The sequence below is a fragment of the Schistocerca gregaria genome, chromosome 1 (genome assembly GCF_023897955.1).
Source record: "Schistocerca gregaria isolate iqSchGreg1 chromosome 1, iqSchGreg1.2, whole genome shotgun sequence".
In the NCBI taxonomy this organism is placed as follows: Eukaryota; Metazoa; Arthropoda; class Insecta; order Orthoptera; family Acrididae; genus Schistocerca; species Schistocerca gregaria.
The window spans coordinates 709,255,897-709,273,489 of NC_064920.1; the positions used below are offsets into that span (position 1 = coordinate 709,255,897).

A 17,593-nucleotide genomic window follows, 5' to 3' on the forward strand; every position below is an offset into this window, starting at 1 on the left:
GTACAGAAAAAAAGCTACTTCATAAAAGGTGTAAAACACAGCATAGGGCTGTAGATAGACAGATGCTTAACGAAACACATTTGGTTGTCAAGAAAACTATGCATGGAGTCTTCAGTGAGTGCTGTGAAAGAATATTTTGAAAAAAATCTCTCGCAAAAAGCCAAACAAATTATGCTCATATGTGAAAAGGCTGTTTGTGGTACTGAAGTTAGTGTCAAGACACTTGCAGCTGAAACAGGAATGCCAGTTGAGAGCAAAAAAGGAAAAACAGAAATTTTAAACACAGTGTTCAAGTGTTTCTTTGCAAATAAAAATGCAGGAATATTATAACTCCAGTGTATTTCTCATGTCACTGTAAAGTTGAGTGGAAGTAGTGTCAGTGGCAATGATAAACAGCTGACAATGCTGAAATTCAATAAAGGGGGTGTGAGATTCTGTACAGAATTTGTGACCGAGTTAGCCCTTCTTTTAACCATAATGTATCAAAGAGCCCTCAAACAAAAAGACTGTGCCCAGTAATAAGAAGAAAGCACTGTCACAACTGTCAGCAATAAGGGTAGCAGAAGTGATCCACTAACGTACTGTCCAATATCCTTGACATTCACCTGCTGTAAAACCTTAGAACATCAAACATAATGAGGTACCTCAAACATAATGAGGTACCTCAAACAGAATGACCTCCTCCAAAAATTTCAGTCTTGCGAAATTGAGCTCAAAGTTTTCTCACATGACATCCTTCAAGTCGTGGATGAAGGCAGTCAAGTATGAGGGCTATGCCGAAAGTTTTTAGCAGCCCGTAAACCGTAAGGCAGAGGACAATGGGGTTGTTTTCATTTGAAAGAGCGATGTTTTCCGACCTTGGGACGTGCGCGCGCAGCCCCTGGCTATCGGTGATCCCCCCCCCACAGTGCGTAAGAAAGCACATACGGTGCTGAATCAGAAGAAGACATCTGTTTACAGTGGCACTTCTATGCAGTCTTTGGTTCTAACAGGAACTACAAAAAAGAAAAAAAAACTGATGCTTCCACATCAAAAATATGCACCCATAACTAAAGCTTCACTTTAGTGGGAGGGGTGTTCTATTTTTAACTATGTGCTTCCAGTGTAAAAATAAGTACTATGACATCTTAACTGCAAGACACATTCTTAATAAGAGATTTCTCATCTTAATACAAAAAAACTGTATCTGAATACATTTCAAGTTTGTGTAAGCCCAGATGGCAGAGAGGTGGCTAATGAGATAATGCTAAAAGAAAAAAAATGATCCAATGCATACCAAACTTAGTGACAAAGGTATTATCCCCTAACAAAAGAACAAATATCATCCAGCAAAAATTAACAAGAGTCAATTATACCTGCAATCAAGGTAAACTAGCTGTTGCTTCTCTTTAAATATTTCATCATCTTCAAATAGGGACCCATGTCCACTGTATTTCAGCTTTAAATACTAGTACCTGAAACCTTGCCCTATTTATGGGACATTCTCTAAATGTTCACAGGCCCACATTTCCCTATTTATTGCACATCAATATACAAAGCAAGTATTTCATTTGTTGCTATGAATATAGTGATAAAGAGGGCCCAGTGGATAGCCCGTCAAAAACCAAACACAAATCAAGTGTGAAAATAGGAAGGTGGTGTACTAAACTATGGAGGACGGAAGGAAGGGGGGGGGATTAGAAACAGTGAACAGTTCAAGGAGAAAAAGCACCACAGATAGCAACCAGTCCTTGAAATGTGTATTCTCTTCCTGTAGTCTTGGCTCTTGTCATGTTATATATTGGTTACAGAATGAGCCATGTAGTAAGAATACACTACAGTCATAAGTAAATGTGATTAATAGAGACAGCAAACAAGGTACCACAGGCTTCTCACAGAAATGAAAAAAACATGTGAACTATGTCACAAGAGTCAATACTTCCAAAACAACTTAAAAAGTTAGAAACACATTCTGACAGAGCACAGAAACTGTGCAATTGTGAAACTGTTGCATTAATTTGTTGCAGCTTATGTGACGAACTATTAGGTTTTCATAATTTCCTTCGGGAGAGATCACATTCACATGAACACTTCTACTGGGCGAGGAGGCATATCCCACCCACTCACCAGTTGTGCAGTTCAGGTATGTCAATAAGAGGTTACTATCTCATTGACACACGTGCAGTCAATGTCATGTATGACACCAGACATGTTTTCCAGTGGAGGATTCGGTGCACTTGTTGCCTTGGCTTGAAACATTTGCATTTCATGTACAAAAGAGACTTCCTTTCTGCTCCTAATAGAGTAGTTATGCAGAGTCAACTCATAGGTATCTGCCTTACACCTCACTGTTGAAACATGTCACAACACGACAGACGCAAGTTCGAATAAAGCGAAAAGAAAATTTGCACGATAGTGATTTGAACTCTGCACACCCGTGTGCTAACCCAACACTAACTATTTACCAACATTTCTGTTCCAGCTGCTCTATCACACTTTGTTCTTTGACTATTCACTGTTTCTATTCTGCCTTTTTTTCAGTCCAGTACATAATCCTCTTGTTTTAAGGCTTCACATGTATTTGGTTTTTGATGAGCTGTCTACTGGGCTAAACATGTTGGGCTATTCCACATAAATGTGCCTAGATCCTATTATCAGACACTCGGGCCTGTGAATCATGGGGAACACGTATTTACATTCATGAGAATGAAAGGACACAGAAATTCATTGACAAATTCCAATGCTACCAAACACGTTTCTCCACCTACAATTCATCCATTCACTCCATGTCCTAGTGAAAGATTACTAAATGGTATGAACTATCTTTCATGAAGCATTAAATAGAAGTGTTATTTCTGTTCACGTTTAACTTTTCCCCAACCTATCAAGTTTTCAGTGCTTGGAAGAAGTGCAACACTTGTTTATTTGTAGACACAAATAAATGTACTTGGCAATGTTGGTGAAGGCAGATACTGTTACATCCAGAGATGTTTCTTTGGTTCTTGTGAAGATACCTTTATCCTTTACCCAATACTCTTACAGATTTCCCTATCCATTTGTTTTCCGTATCACCTTTCAGCAACTATTAATTACAGACTAATTGTGAGCCTGTATTTATAGTTTCTTAAGTTAAAATAATTTACTTGGGCAATTTGAAGCAGATTTAGGGGGGTAATCTACACATTATAAATGCATTATTACACTTTTTTTTGAAAAATTTATTATCACATAAATGGTGCATTTTGTGTAACTGGAATGTACACAGTATATAAGATTCAATTAGTCTTCATAGATCCATGCCTGAGTTGCTGGCTGCCAAGCAACCAATTCCTTTGACTCAAACCAGAGGCCTATTTCCTTCTGTGCTGACTCCACCGAATCTGAACCGTGTATGATGTTCCTGCAGAAAGAACAAAATCAGATCCACATTCAGCATGGTATAACACCACTACATAGTTTAATTAGGTGTTATGTACCACATTGTTCTGTTTGTATAATTTACCTTCCTACTTGAATGCAGAAGTCACCCCTAATGGTACCTGGTGCTGAATCAGCCGGATTAGTTGTACCCATCATGAAACGCCCTGTCTTGACAACATTCAATCCTTCCCAGACCTGTGAAAAATTTAAAAGTGCTTTTAGTTTAAAGATTATGTTTGAACAGTCAATACATGTGACAGAATTACAACTCTTCATTTACATACAAGCTAATGGTGTGTACGTGTACAAAGGCAGTGTGCAAGTATGACACTACAACCTAACCTAGACCTTGTACAATGCAACATTGCTCCTCACAATTTCCACAATTGTTATTTTCAACACACCAATAAAAAAAATATTAACTACCTACAAATCTTTACACTGTCAAAACAGTTGTAGATTAAGACACAAAAGCATTAACTCTGCTACCATAACCCACCCAAGTGGGTATCAAGAGAGGTTACCTTCAAATGTTCAGAAACATTTGATCAATGTGAATACCACCATTTAAAATAGTGTGGGACATACTGAAAATATCAGATTAATGAAATGGAAAATATACAAGCCACAGTACAGTTCTTTGTTGCACTTATCCCTCTCTTTACTCCCACACATTTTTCCAGTAGTAGTGTAACTATACTACTTCATAACTCATTTGTTTCACAGTAAAAAGAAAGAAAATCCTTGTTAAACAAGTTAAAAAATAGCTGATTCAAGCTAGTCTATTGCATGCCTGATTATTCAAGTTACAATACCCACAACAGTGTCCCCTCTTGTAGAGTAAACAATAACTTAAAATTTCTTGTTTCAGATAGGTTTTTACAATTTAAGTAAATATCAGCTCACAGAAATACTGATCAATTGTGAAATTATAAAGCCTTAACCAATGGCAGGGGAACTGTCTCCGCTGTGTAACTTTACACAAAAATGTATCAGCTATAGTTTTTAGTTTTCTGTGTTGCAGACAGTTTCTTTTGTACTAACGTCAAGATGAGTCAGAGTAAGTGGTGTCAGGGGGTTCACATGTTTTGTGGATAAATGTGACTTAACAGTATTCCTGTTCCATTAAACTTCGTAGTTCTAGCGTATGGTTTGAGGGTGTTTTTTGCCAAACCAGCATTTGGGACAAATGATGTTCAAACACCCAAAGAGAGACTGAAAACTCATTGTTTCCCTGAAGAGAATGCAGGAACAACTCAATAGAAAACAAACTATTTCTAGACCCCTATCCTTGACATGTCTTACCATTAGGTCAAACAGCAAATTAATATGGCAATTCAGACAGCCTAATATTTGTAAGAAGTATAGATGTTGATATGTTAGATTCCCCTGTACACTGAGGATTTTTTGCACTACTGCTCTTACATGAAAGATTCACCTTCACTTCCATTTACCAGAATATTAGCTAATGTGAAATAAGAGCTACCCTTCAAAAACATGGGCATGTATTTTAGTTCTCCCTCACTTTTATACTGCTTCAAATTTTAAAAACACAGGGAAGTGCGGAAAAAGCAAATTAGGCACAACAAAATTTATAGCGAGATGTAGCTTCAATTTACTCAAGCTTTAGCAACAGACATTTCTGAATCTGAATCTAACCGGTCAAACTGAGTACTGTTCATCCAGAAACACCCCATTAGTAATTTAATCACTTTTAAATTGATATAAGTGTGGGTCTTACATGATTAGGCACCAGAAAAAAAAAGGCATTGACAAAGATGTGTAGTTCCCTCTTCTCATGTGTAGGCTGGACGACGCTATGAAACATTTTCAGATGATACATATTATATTATAATTATATGCACAAGTTTGTTTTCTATCCACATCAAGATTACATGTTGCATGCCATGCAAAGAGCATGTTTGATTTTAGCATTGCAGATTTTTAGTAATTCCAGTTCTTTATGTTCCTTAATCTGATGTCTAACTGTTCTCTTTGCCATATCATCCATTCAACAATTTCATGGTGGTGTGATTTGAGCAGATTTATATGTCAATGTGGCTTCAAGAAAGTTAATTTGTCATTTACAGTGCTTCTTCCATCCACGGCACATATCTGTGGTTTGGCCCCCAATGAAACCACTAAAATTGTGCTAACACTTTTATCAATTAAAGTCATACTTTCGATGCACAACTACACTAACATGTATTCTATGTTTATTTAAAGTCCAGAATGGCTTCAGTATACAAATTCACATGCTACATTTGAGGAGTAAGTGATAACCGGTTGATTTTAATACCTCTTACTAGTCATCTAGCTGTACTTACAGCTGAATAAAATTTATAAAATAAGGGAATGAATTATATACAGTGAGTCTCTCGTTACAACAGTGCACATTCCAAGCGCAAAGCAGAGGGTGTCCAGTGCTTGTTTTGAAGGCAGGTATTTTAGAGGTGAAGGATGTGTATATTAAGGAGGGAACAATGAGTTATTGATAAGTAACGGTAGCTGCAACAAAGGTAGAAGGGTACCACATTGCCTTTTTCTTAACTTATGTACGACATGTTATAGTAATATCCAAACTCATTACCCAATATGTTTCTTTAAAATTTACATTGCAATTTTAGTTGTTAAAACAAGTTAGGCCCTAAACCTGCTGTGAATGAAGACATCAGGCACTATAGATCAACATTTCATGGTGAAAAGGGGGGGGGGGGGGGGTGAGATACACTGTAGCCCATTCCACAACAGAAGTACTCTGTCTCGTCCATATGAGAATCTTTACAAATTATGTACTTGCCCTTTCGGCTGAAGGGAAACGATTGTGCGGCAGTCCTGAATTGAGGAAAATGCTAGAGATGGTTATGGGGTAACTACGGTCGGGCGGTTATGAGACCCCACTGTTTTGGAACTGTTCCATGGAATGGCAGACTGCATCCGAGACTAAAATTGGTAACCAGTCAATATCTGTCATTAACGTTGTCAAATGTGTGTTGCAATGGCACGTACTTTCAGAGAAACGAACGAAACCTTATAGTCAAGAACATCGATAATTAGGCAGGTCTTTCCTCCAGGGTATTGGGAAGCCATGTTATTAAATTTTTGTAATCAAATTTTTCCATAGTTTCTGCGCACTGATCTAGAGCTGGCCAGCAAAGGAATAAAGAAACTTATTTATTCAGAGAGAGTGCATTGGTTCAGCATTCACAAACTGTTGAAGTGCTGATGATAGCACAACTGAAACCCGAAACGTTCTTGACAGAAGTCGCAAAAATTTAACGCCACGTGGTATTTTCTGATACACCACATATTTAACACATCGCTATTTAAAATTACAAGTACTTGTTTCTCGGGATCCATTAGATGAACGTTTTCACTTACCATTGCTACAACTGGGCCAGAAGACATGTATTTTACCAGTCCAGCAAAGAAAGGTCTCCCAATGTGTTCAGCATAATGTTTCTTTAGCAGGTCTTCCGACGGCTACGAATAGAAATTTGATCAATGTAACATACGTAAACGAGGAAAATATGCTTTTAGTAACTATCATAGTAACTTACCAATACAAACTTCATCGCTACTAGTTTAAAACCTTTAGCTTCAAATCGTTTTATTATTTCACCAACAAGATTTCGTTGAACACCATCTGGTTTCACCATAATAAATGTACGTTCCTTGTTTGCTGCCATTGCTTTAGAAAACAGGGAGAAAATATACAGAACAGTACAAATAACCATACGACGTCCACGAGGAACTCAGGAGACAGAGAAGGAAGCCGGTAAAATGTACTGGGTTTTATGAGATTCCGGTGGGAACTACTGTGCGGTCACAGATATTAGAAAATGTGGACTCGGCTGAATGGAGACATATCCAGAGCAATTTAGAAAAAAAGGTCTTGACTTGGTCACAGATGTAAGCGTAAGACTGACAACTGTGGTAAGTTTGCCTTTATTTTCCTTTTCATACATAATTCTAAAATATTTTTTAAGTTGATGTACTTTTTCCAACATTGGTATTGCAGTTTCGATAGTACAATCATCTTTGGATTCGTGTACATTTTTTGATATCAACTCTGGTACGGAGGTTGTCAGAGTTGTCGGGTGAGTGTAAAATGTTTGTTGTGAATTTTCAGTAGTTGCGTATGTTCGGATTTAAGAGTGTTTATTTACATAAGAACAAGTTAATATAATAATCGCTGACCATTAAATATTAAGCGTTTTCGCTTGGCAAGAGTATGAGTACTACTGGAATTATTAAGACTAGTGTTCCTAAAATTCATGAAATAATATTCAGGTTTTGTACCGCCTGTTTGTAGGCGTTTTGGATAAAGAGTGTGTGTGTGTTCGCTCTCATGTCTGATGCTGTTGTACCAAATGGTCTATGGGCAAATAAATAATAAGTCGCATAATACGTTTTGTTGCGCATGTTACACAGACTGCAAATAAAGTTGTATGCAATAAGTTACAATTTTATCTGTTCAGTCACATTTGTAATAAAAGATTTTTTTTATTATATATAAATGCAGTTCTGTTTAGGATGCTTTTACCCTTTCTATATCATGCAATATACTGTTGGAAAAACACTGTGACAGCATGTAATATGTATGGCAGTAAATCATATTGCCCACACAAACTAATTTAACACTTAACTCTGTGGCATATGGGACCATCTGTAGAGGCATTTGCTATTTATAGTTGCCTCAATCAGCCATCATTCCAAGTGTCAACCTTGTTTTCATGGACCATCCAAGTTTCGGTTTCCCATGGTGTTTCTAAATGGCTTAATATGTATTTATTGGTTGTTTCTTTAAAAAACAAAAAAGGCTACAGCTGATGTCATACCTGCACCTTTCTGCATCATCCTTGATAATCTTAATCTACCCACTGCCTCTTCTTTCATTATCTTGCAGTTGGAAACAATGTTCAGTGAGTAGACTTGTTGGGTGCATTATTGTACCCACTGCTGTTTGTTCTTTTTATACATGTAAATAAACTTTGTGTAGTTCAGTAATATGATGGATAAGTGTCAGACTACAACTCCATAGGTCCTGGGACTTTTGGGTCACTTATTGCTTTTTTTCATCTTTGATACTGAATTGCGTATGTGCCTAGTGCTGAGTGGCACCTTGGTTCCAGGACTGTTACCTAGTGAAGCACTTTGGCATCCAAAATTAAGTTTTCTCATGAAGACAGTTAAATTTGGTGTGAATTTAAACATTAGGTTACTTCACGTAGGTCAGTCTATTACCACAACCTTCATTTGACATTTAAATTCATTGACTCTGACTCACACACAACCAGTTATCACCTTCTAACCTATCCTAGACCTCTGGCTACACAACAGATCAGTCGGATTCCAAAACCAAGTTTTCAGGGGGTGCAACATCACACTTGAGCGTGTGTGTGTATAATAGTTCCCTCTACTATATATAGCCTTTAAATTGGGTGGTAAATTATATTTTAGGGTGTAAAATAATTTTAATTTTCTGTAGATTAATTCATGTTTTATCAAATTCAGATTCAAACAATACAATTCAAGGATTTTTTTTTCTTTTATTAGCACCAAAGCTGCAATGTCAGTAGTCCGTAAACTCATACCAAAGTGGACACGAACTATTTTTGAACATGGAGTTAAATTTGTATTTGACATGGATGACCTACCCTGTAATACCTCTACATCATTGATCTTCGTTGTAGCACAGTACATCTTTACCAGGCTATTTCAATAGTGCAATTCCCTTCAGAAGTTTTTGGTATGCATATTGTGAAGAATTTGAAGTCACATATCACCCAAGTCATTGTTTACTTTGAAGTTCCACCTCACATACGATGCTGATGAAAATGCCAGATGATAATTTACCAGTAATTGTATTCATTAGTTAGTGTTTCTTGAAAAACACTGTGCATTAGTAGCTTCCCTAAGATGATTTGATATTATAAAGAAACTTGATTATTTCATGTGACATCTTTATTCACTGATTCTATGTACGTACATACATACATCAATACTCGGTGTGTGGCAGAGGGTACCATGTACACCACAGTCACACATGTCATTAATGTTCCACTTCACATACACTGCTGATGAAAATGCGTGCAAATGGAACAAAGGAAAGGACTTTCTGTATGCCTCTTTACAAGCCCTAATTTCTGTAATCTATTCTTTGCAGTTGTTATGTGAGATGTTAGTTGGAGCCAGTAGAATCATTCTGCAGTCAACTGCAAATTCCTGTTTAAACTTTCTCAACATTGTGTTGCAAAAAGAATGCAATCTTCCTTCCAGGGATTCTTGTTTAAGTTCACGAAACATCTCCATAACACTTATGTGTTGATCAGACCTGTCAGTAACAAATGTAGCAGCACACTTCTGAATTGCTTCAGTGCCTTCCTTTAACTGACACCTGATGGGGATCCCAAACATTCAACACTTGGTCTCACTGGCATTCTATATGTAGTCTCATTTTTAGATGAGTGACACTTTACCAGTAAGCCGAAGTCAACCATTCACCTTTCCTGCTCGTGTCCTTATATTCTCATTACATTTCATATCACTTTGCAATGTTAAGCATAGATATTTAATCGGCATGACCATGCACACTACTGACACTGGATTCAAACATGGCAGGATTGTTTTTGCTATCTGTCTGCACTACCTTAACTTTTTCTACATCTATAGCAAGCACCCATAAAAAAACTTGACCAACTCATCCTGTAACCTTCTACGACAATTACCTGCATACTATGGTGTTATCAGCAAACACACACCGAGTGCTGCTGATTCTATCCATCAGTATCAAGTATCACTTTGAATTTCATGTAATGTAATGTCATGTGCATCTGTTCGGTTAATGAATAATCGAACTTAACTTTTCTGAATTATTGGAACAGGGAGAGGGACATCGGAAAACCTGCATGATTGGGGCTACTCGCACATTGATCACACAGCAAATAATATGACTATTTTGAGGTTTATATTCTTTGACAATTGGGAGATCTGTATTTACAATTTCGCTGGACATTAAACAACCATTGTGATACCCACTACTTATTGCATTTCTATATATACCTTAATGACGATCCACTCACTGTAGTGGAGACATACCAGTTCCTAGGACTGGTTTTCGACGCTCGATTGATTTGGCTCCCTCATCTTCGTCAGCTTAAGCAGAAGTGCTGGCAGCACCTCAATGCCCTCTATTGCTTGAGCAACACCAATTGGGGTGCAGATAGCTGTACGCTGCTGCAGCTCTACAAAGCCCTTGTCCAATCCCGAATTGACTACGGGAGTGTGGTTTATGGTTCAGAAGCGCTTTCAGCATTGCATTTACTCGGCCCTGTGCACCACAGTGGGGTTCGATTAGTGACAGGAGCTTTTAGGATGAGTCCGGTGACCAGTGTACTGGAGGAGGCTGGTGTCCCTCCACTGCAGAGCAGACGTGCGCAACTGCTCACCAGTTATACAGCACGCATTCATAGTTCCCCTGAGCATCCGAATTACCGTCTCCTTTTCCCGCCTGTGGCAGTCCATCTCCCACATCGGCAGCACAGATCGAGGCTAACGATTGCTGTTCACATGCGGTCCCTTCTCTCCGAGCTAGAGTCCTTCCCTTTGCCACCTCTACTTGCGGTCCATTCATGTATGCCTCCATGGTGTACGTCTTGGCCGCAGCTTTGTCTGGACCTTTTGCATGGCGCCAAGGACTCCGTTAACCCCGCCCCTCTCTGATGTCACTTCCTCTTGATTCTTGACGTGTTCCGGGGCTCTGAAGTGGTTTACACCAAGGGCCCAATGGCTGATGGTCACGTAGGCTTGTCATATTTTCATGGAGTACTTGAGCAGCACTCCTTGCCAGTTGACGGCAGTGTTTTCACTGCAGAGCTGGTGGCCATATCACGTGCTCCCACAGGGTTTTCCCCTTTTGGGAGGCAGAATGGCATAACAGCACGCACAACAAACTGCATATCATTAAGGAGATTATGAATGTGTGGAAGTCTTCCATGCACACATCCTGCAGGGAATCAGTTGTCCTCTGCCGGCTCGGCATTGGACATTTTTGGCTAATGCATGGTTACCTACTTCGTCCCAAGGACCCACCTCATTGTCGCTGTGGCTCCCAAATGACAGTCATCCACCTTTTGCCGGACTGCCCACTTTTAGCCGCTCTTCTTTTCTTTCGGTTTTGTGTTATATGTTTCGTCCGTTTTATTCTCACACTTGTGGCATTGTTTTATTATGTGTAGATGACCTTTTCATTGTTTTGGTTTGTTTGACTTGTTAATGTGTGTAACATTTGTGAATAGCAAGTTAAAATCACCTGCTTTTGGGACACTGGGAGGTACGCCGATGCCAGATCAAATCAGTGTTGCAGACTGACAATGGGACCAGTTTGCCAGCCAACCTGGCCATCATACCTAAGCAGTTTTCCGCATTCACTTCACTAATGATGTCACTTTTGACCATGTGATATGCGGTAGATATAGGCAGGAAAGGTACACGGATTCCACTCCAGTGGTGAGCTTGGCAGCAGCTTTAAAATGCCTATGTGGGTGGTAACTCCATCAATGCAGACTTGGAGAAGTACTATACCATTCCCAACCTAGAATTTGCTGGATAAAGAGCACTGTAATGGGTAGCTGGAGTTGCAGAGTTTCTTGTGTTTTGTTTATATGTATTGTTTATTTTCTTTGGGTCGTGACTTGCTCTTCATATGTATTTTGGAGATGCTGAATATATTGAAGATCACAATATTGTACAGAGAGTTGTTCTTATGGGGCAGCCGAAGCTATACTGGTCCATTTTGAAAAATCAAGAAACTGCAGAACTGTTGCTTAATGTACAGGTTTTCTTGTGTACAAGACCAGTTTGGAACACTTAAGTTCCATCATCTGGTGTAAAAAGATAGTCACTTAATCATCTAAGGTTACCTCACTCCAGAGTTGTCATGGAACCAAATGTTCCATGTCAAAAGGATGAAAGGGACAAAAATTCCGTAACAATTATTGGCCCATGCTGTGTAATGGGAACACAAACAGAAAAACTCATTTACCTTTGCTGCACGAGCTGGAACACAAACTGAAAACTATGTTTGTGTTTGTGGTCATGCAGAACAGGGAAACGGTTGTCGTGGAATTTTTTGTGCATTTTTCCCTTTTGACACAGAACCTTTGATTCCATGACAACATTGGGTTGGTAATAACCTCAGGTGATCAAGTGATTTTGTTTTATTTATGTATTTTACTGTAAATGATGGAACTTCAAGTGTTCCACAACCGGTCATGTACAAAATAAAAGATTGTGGATTAAGCAACTGTTATACAGTTCCTTCATTTTTCAAAATCACCATATTGTCATTCTGGTTTGTCCAGAGACATCACTCTTGGCTCTGTGTGGATTAAATGGAAGTTGTGACAGACTGAACTGTTGTGTAGGTTAGGTTGTATGTGAAAGTTTGGCTTTAAATTGTTGAAACCAAAGAAATGAAGTGACATTCTTTGTTGTAGGAAAGTTATTGTAGAATGTAATGGTTTTGGGTTCACGTGCACTCTCTCTCTCTCTCTCTCTCTCTCTCTCTCTCTCTCTCTCTCTCTCTCTCATGTAAGGGCACAGGCAAGTATTTTTCTGTGTGTATTTTACACTTGCTCGTCAAAGGGTTACTCCGAGGGCTATTAAATTTTATTTCTTTTTTTGTGTGTCCGACAATTTATACTTTACTGAGAGTGGTCCCTTTTTAATCGTATGTAGTGACAATCTTTTTTTTATTATGATATTGATAATAATAGATAGTTAAGACTGAATTTTTTTTTTCTTGTCATACATGTTTCACCTGTTATTTCTAAGGCATCCTTGGTGTTAAATTACTGTGCTAAACATTTTGGACCTTTTATATTGAGGTTATAAATGCTTCTGGCACTTTTTGCTGGTGTGAGTGCTGTAGTGATAGTATAATTTCTACTTACAAATTTCATAGACGCTGGTCTGCTCATGTTGTTTTTCTTCTTCTGCTTTCGGCCATGAGAGATTTCTTTTTCACAGCACCGGGGAATGAACGTTTGTTTACTTGATATGTTTTGGATGGTGTTACGAACTGTTGACTTTGTCTTAGTGATACCCGTGATCTGCGTGCCCTTTTTTTCTATATATTTTTGTGATCTATCCCTGTGTGTGTGTGTGTGTGTGTGTGTGTGTGTGTGTGTGTGTGTTTTCATTTATCACATGGGATTTTTGTGCTATGGCTTTCTGGGTGTGATACTGAAGATACCTTGCAATTAATGAAGGCAAAATATGTATGGCAAGAGAAAAATGTTTTGTCCAATTGTGATTAGATGGTTGTAAAATAATAATTATCAACATAATATTACATGCATTTGCGAATGGCAGGACAAGCAGTTATTAACGATGTTTGTTTTATTATTATTGCTTATATTGGGCATTAGACCAATGGCCTTGTCGCATTGGTAACAGCAGCTCCCGTCAGATCACCCACCACTGTTCGGCTTGGCTAGTACTTGGATGGGTCACTGTCTGGGTCTGCCGAGTGCTGTTGGCCAGCGGGGTGAACTCAGCCCTTGTGAGGCCAATTGAGGAGCTACTTGATTGAGAAGTGGTGGCACCGGTCATGAAAACTGGCAATGGCCAGGAGAGTGGTGTGTTGACCACATGCCCATTCACATCTGGTGGTGCCTAAGGGCATAGGATGACTTGGCATCCAGTCAGTACTGTTGGGCCTTCAAGGCCTGTTCGGACAGTGTTTGTTTGTTTTTATATTTGGCATTAGTTATGGTATATTCATCCCTTTTATGAAAACACCTGTCATCCTACTGTGGTCTGGTATTTCAAGTTTTTAATATTTTTGAAGATATTAGTGAAAAGGACATCTATGCCCAGAACCCCTACTCACATGAAGGTACCATTAGTACGTTGATTTTGATTTAGCTAACTTTTTGTGACATAACTAATGAGGAAGTATTGAATAGGATTGGGGAGAAGAGAAGTTTGTGGCACAACTTGACAAGAAGAAGGGATCGGTTGGTAGGACATGTTCTGAGGCATCAAGGGATCACCAATTTAGTATTGGAGCGCAGCATGGATGGTAAAAATTGTAGAGGGAGACCAAGAGATGAATACACCAAGCAGATCCAGAAGGATGTAGGTTGCGGTAGGTACTCGGAGATGAAGAAGCTTGCACAGGATAGAGTAGGATGGAGAGCTGCATCAAACCAGTCTCAGGACTGAAGACGACAACAACAACAACAAACTTTTTGTGTTGTCCATTGTTCATTTCTTGAGGCTTTAATGTAAAATATGTTAATGACATAAGATTAATGGTGCAGTACCGAATTTTTTCACTAATGTCACTTTTCTTGAGTCTTGCTTCCTCATCTATTCCACTTCCAATATGGCAAAAATCACACACCTCTAAAAATGTCTCTTGTCTGTGTTTAAAGTTTAAACGCCTCTGCAGTCCTCACCATTATTAAGTTTTGTTTTTGTTTGTGTTCATATTATGGTCATTAGCTATCATACTTTCCATTTGATTAAGCACCTGTCTCAATTTTTGTTCACTTTTGAATACTAATCCTGATGTCAGCAGAACATATTATACAGTTTTTCTGTACCCCCTCTCAAATGCCCCTCCTTTTTGTAAAAGCAAACTGATCCTTCCTATTCTGCTTCAATTTCCTCTTCCATTCTTTGATAATGTACTCTTGAGTGTTTTTGGCACATGCAGTACAAGTATTTGCCTGATGCCCATCAGAGTTTTGCTCTATTTCATAAATACTTGGGGATTTGTTCCCTTCAAATTTGTACCCAAACATTTTGAAACAGAAATTTCTGTTGAATCTCCTTAGTTTTGGTTAGCCTAATTTCTTCTGTGAGCAGCTGTAAAGTGTGTCCAAGTACTGTTTCCATCTTCCCACTTTATTTTCTCTGAGCACTGTGTTCCTTGTTCTACACACCCTCTAGGGATTATTTTTTTTGGCTGCATGCAGCGTGTATGATACCACATTTCAGTTTTTTTAATCTATAACCCAGTTACTCTTTCTAGGTTTTTCTACGTCCATGGACAATTTTGTTCTGAGTGCATGATGATGTAGTGTTTCACTTCCAACATTTTTGCCTTTTCTTTATTACCACCGAGCAAGGTGCTGCAGTGGTTAGCACACTGGACTCGCATCCAGAACCACAGTGGTTCAAACCCATGAGCAGCCATCCTGATTTCGATTTTCCATGATCTCCCTAAATCACTTCAGGTAAATGTGAGGACTGTTCCTTTGAAGGGGCACAGCTGTCTCTTGACCTGGTTGACACTGGCATTTACTATAAAAATCTCCATAACACTGCCTTTCATTGCTATATCCCACAAAATGAATTGTGGCAACCTCACAATACTATTATGCACAGTTACAGAAGTGAAAAAAATTTATAATTTACAACAATCTTAAGAGAACATTTAATGAACGGAGGAGCATTCAGATAATCGAGGCCAACGGGGAAGCTGCTTAAAATAGTGAGAAGAGTCGTGACACTAAAACTGCCAAACTGGTTTCTCATGGAAAAGCTCACAGTAGTATCAGCCTCTGGCATGTGTACCAAATTACAACATTATGTAGGATGGGAAGTCTTTAAGCATGTTAGAAACAGTTTGAATTTCTCTCAGTATAAATTAAAGAGCAATTCTGAATCAATTGCAATAATTTATTTGTGAACTGGTATAACAAATAATGACTCTTGGAATGATTGAGATGCCTTGAAAAACTAGTAGCAAGTGTGTAGATGGCAATCTGTGGAACAAATACTGATGCAAGCTAGCTGTGGGGCGAGGTGTTCATAGCCACCTTCCTGATCTACGTCTTTGTTCAGATAATTGTAAATTCATCTTTGCTGATGACACTACACTACTTGTTGATAATTCAGTAGAAAAACTTGAGGTTTCGGCTAGTAAGGTTGTAGGGGTATTGTGAACTGGTTTAACATAAATGCTCTTTCTGTTAATTACAGTAATAGCAAAAAATACCCATTTTCACATAACCTTGGAAGATAAAGAAATGCGAGAAAAACTAGGTGATCTGCAGGTAGCTTGGATGGGTAGTTCAAAAAACCTGGGTATACATACAGATAGCAAACTATACTGGTCAAACCACATCTTGGATTTGTGTAAAAGACTGAATCCTGCAACTTAAATACATTGTCTGTTGTTATAGGACTGTGACACCATTAAATCAGCTTATTATTGTTATTTCATCCCATTATGGCACATGGAATCATATTTTGATAAAATCAGCCACTTGTTTGTGTAATGGATCTGGGAGATGTATTATTTTCAACTGAAGTTATCGATACCGAATTTAGTGGGCGAAGTGGTGAATGTTTTTCTCTTATATTTTTGTCGGAATTTTTATAAATTATAATATACTTATTTTTTATGTTAATTTACTATTATGTTTAAAAAATTGCAATATATTGATTGATATTGGTGGATATGACAAACAATATCAAAGAGACTTATTACAAGCGGAGGTTTGGGTGTCGAGTGGAATATCTTTGAAGCTAGAGTCTTTCTTTGTCATTTGTAGAGTCGGCTGTAGTCGGTTGAGATGCAGTCGTGGAACAAAGTTGTACTTCGCTGTGAAATAAATCGAAAGTGAATGATGAACTTATGAGTTTTTTGTATTACTTTTATATCAAGTAGCAGCAAGCAAGCACATCCAGAAAGAAAAATGGTATTAGAAACACCCGAATTGAGACAGACATGGTGAACAGCGGAACTTCTGCATCCAACAAACGGCACTATTGGAATCATACTCATATTAGACAACTGAAGCCACCTGTAGGAATTTTTTATATATATATATAAGTGACTACTTTATTTGAACTATGCCAGGTTTTATTACAAAATAACAATAGTGGAACGACAGTTTCACTTGGAAAGTGCTATGCACACAGGAAAAAGCCATGGGAATCAAGAGTGGAATCCACCCAAGCCACATGCAAAAACCTTTTAAGAAACTCAAAATCTTCATGTCCACTCAACAGTGTATGTTCTCTCTGATGTATTTCATAAAGGGAGGTGTTTGGCAAACTCAAGTGGCAGACTCTGCAAGAGAGGTGCTCTGCATCGCGATGTAGCTTGCTGTTCAGGTTTCGAGAGGGTGCGTTTCTGGATGAGGTATTGAATATATTGCTTCCCCCTACT

The 17,593-nt window shown here is 38.4% G+C and overlaps 2 protein-coding genes across 2 annotated transcripts in view; one reads left to right on the plus strand and one right to left on the minus strand.

Moving 5' to 3' along the window:
* Positions 1–3,172: 3,172 nt before the first annotated feature.
* LOC126365783 (nucleoside diphosphate kinase A) lies at positions 3,173–7,231 on the minus strand. Its single transcript, XM_050008359.1, has 4 exons — positions 6,960–7,231; positions 6,781–6,882; positions 3,482–3,594; positions 3,173–3,379 (listed from the first exon to the last, which is right to left on the minus strand). The coding sequence occupies exons 1-4, from the start codon at positions 7,134–7,136 to the stop codon at positions 3,259–3,261; spliced, it is 513 nt and encodes a 170-aa protein (XP_049864316.1). The 5' UTR covers positions 7,137–7,231; the 3' UTR covers positions 3,173–3,258.
* Positions 7,232–7,426: 195 nt separating this feature from the next.
* LOC126365780 (U3 small nucleolar RNA-associated protein 18 homolog) overlaps positions 7,427–17,593 on the plus strand; it is a 76,980-nt gene continuing 66,813 nt past the window's right edge. Inside the window, exon 1 of the mRNA XM_050008345.1 lies at positions 7,427–7,499. The gene's annotated coding sequence lies outside the window, so the exon portion shown is untranslated. The remainder of the gene's footprint in view (positions 7,500–17,593) is intronic.

Coding starts and splice junctions, on each gene's coding strand:
- LOC126365783 (XM_050008359.1), bottom strand. CDS start 7,136: ATGGTTATTTGTACTGTTCTGTATATTTTCTCCCTGTTTTCTAAAGCA. Junction 6,883..6,959: donor TAGCGATGAAGTTTGTATTG/GTAAGTTACTAT, acceptor TTCTATTCGTAG/CCGTCGGAAGACCTGCTAAA. Junction 3,380..3,481: donor TTCTGCATTCAAGTAGGAAG/GTAAATTATACA, acceptor TTCTTTCTGCAG/GAACATCATACACGGTTCAG.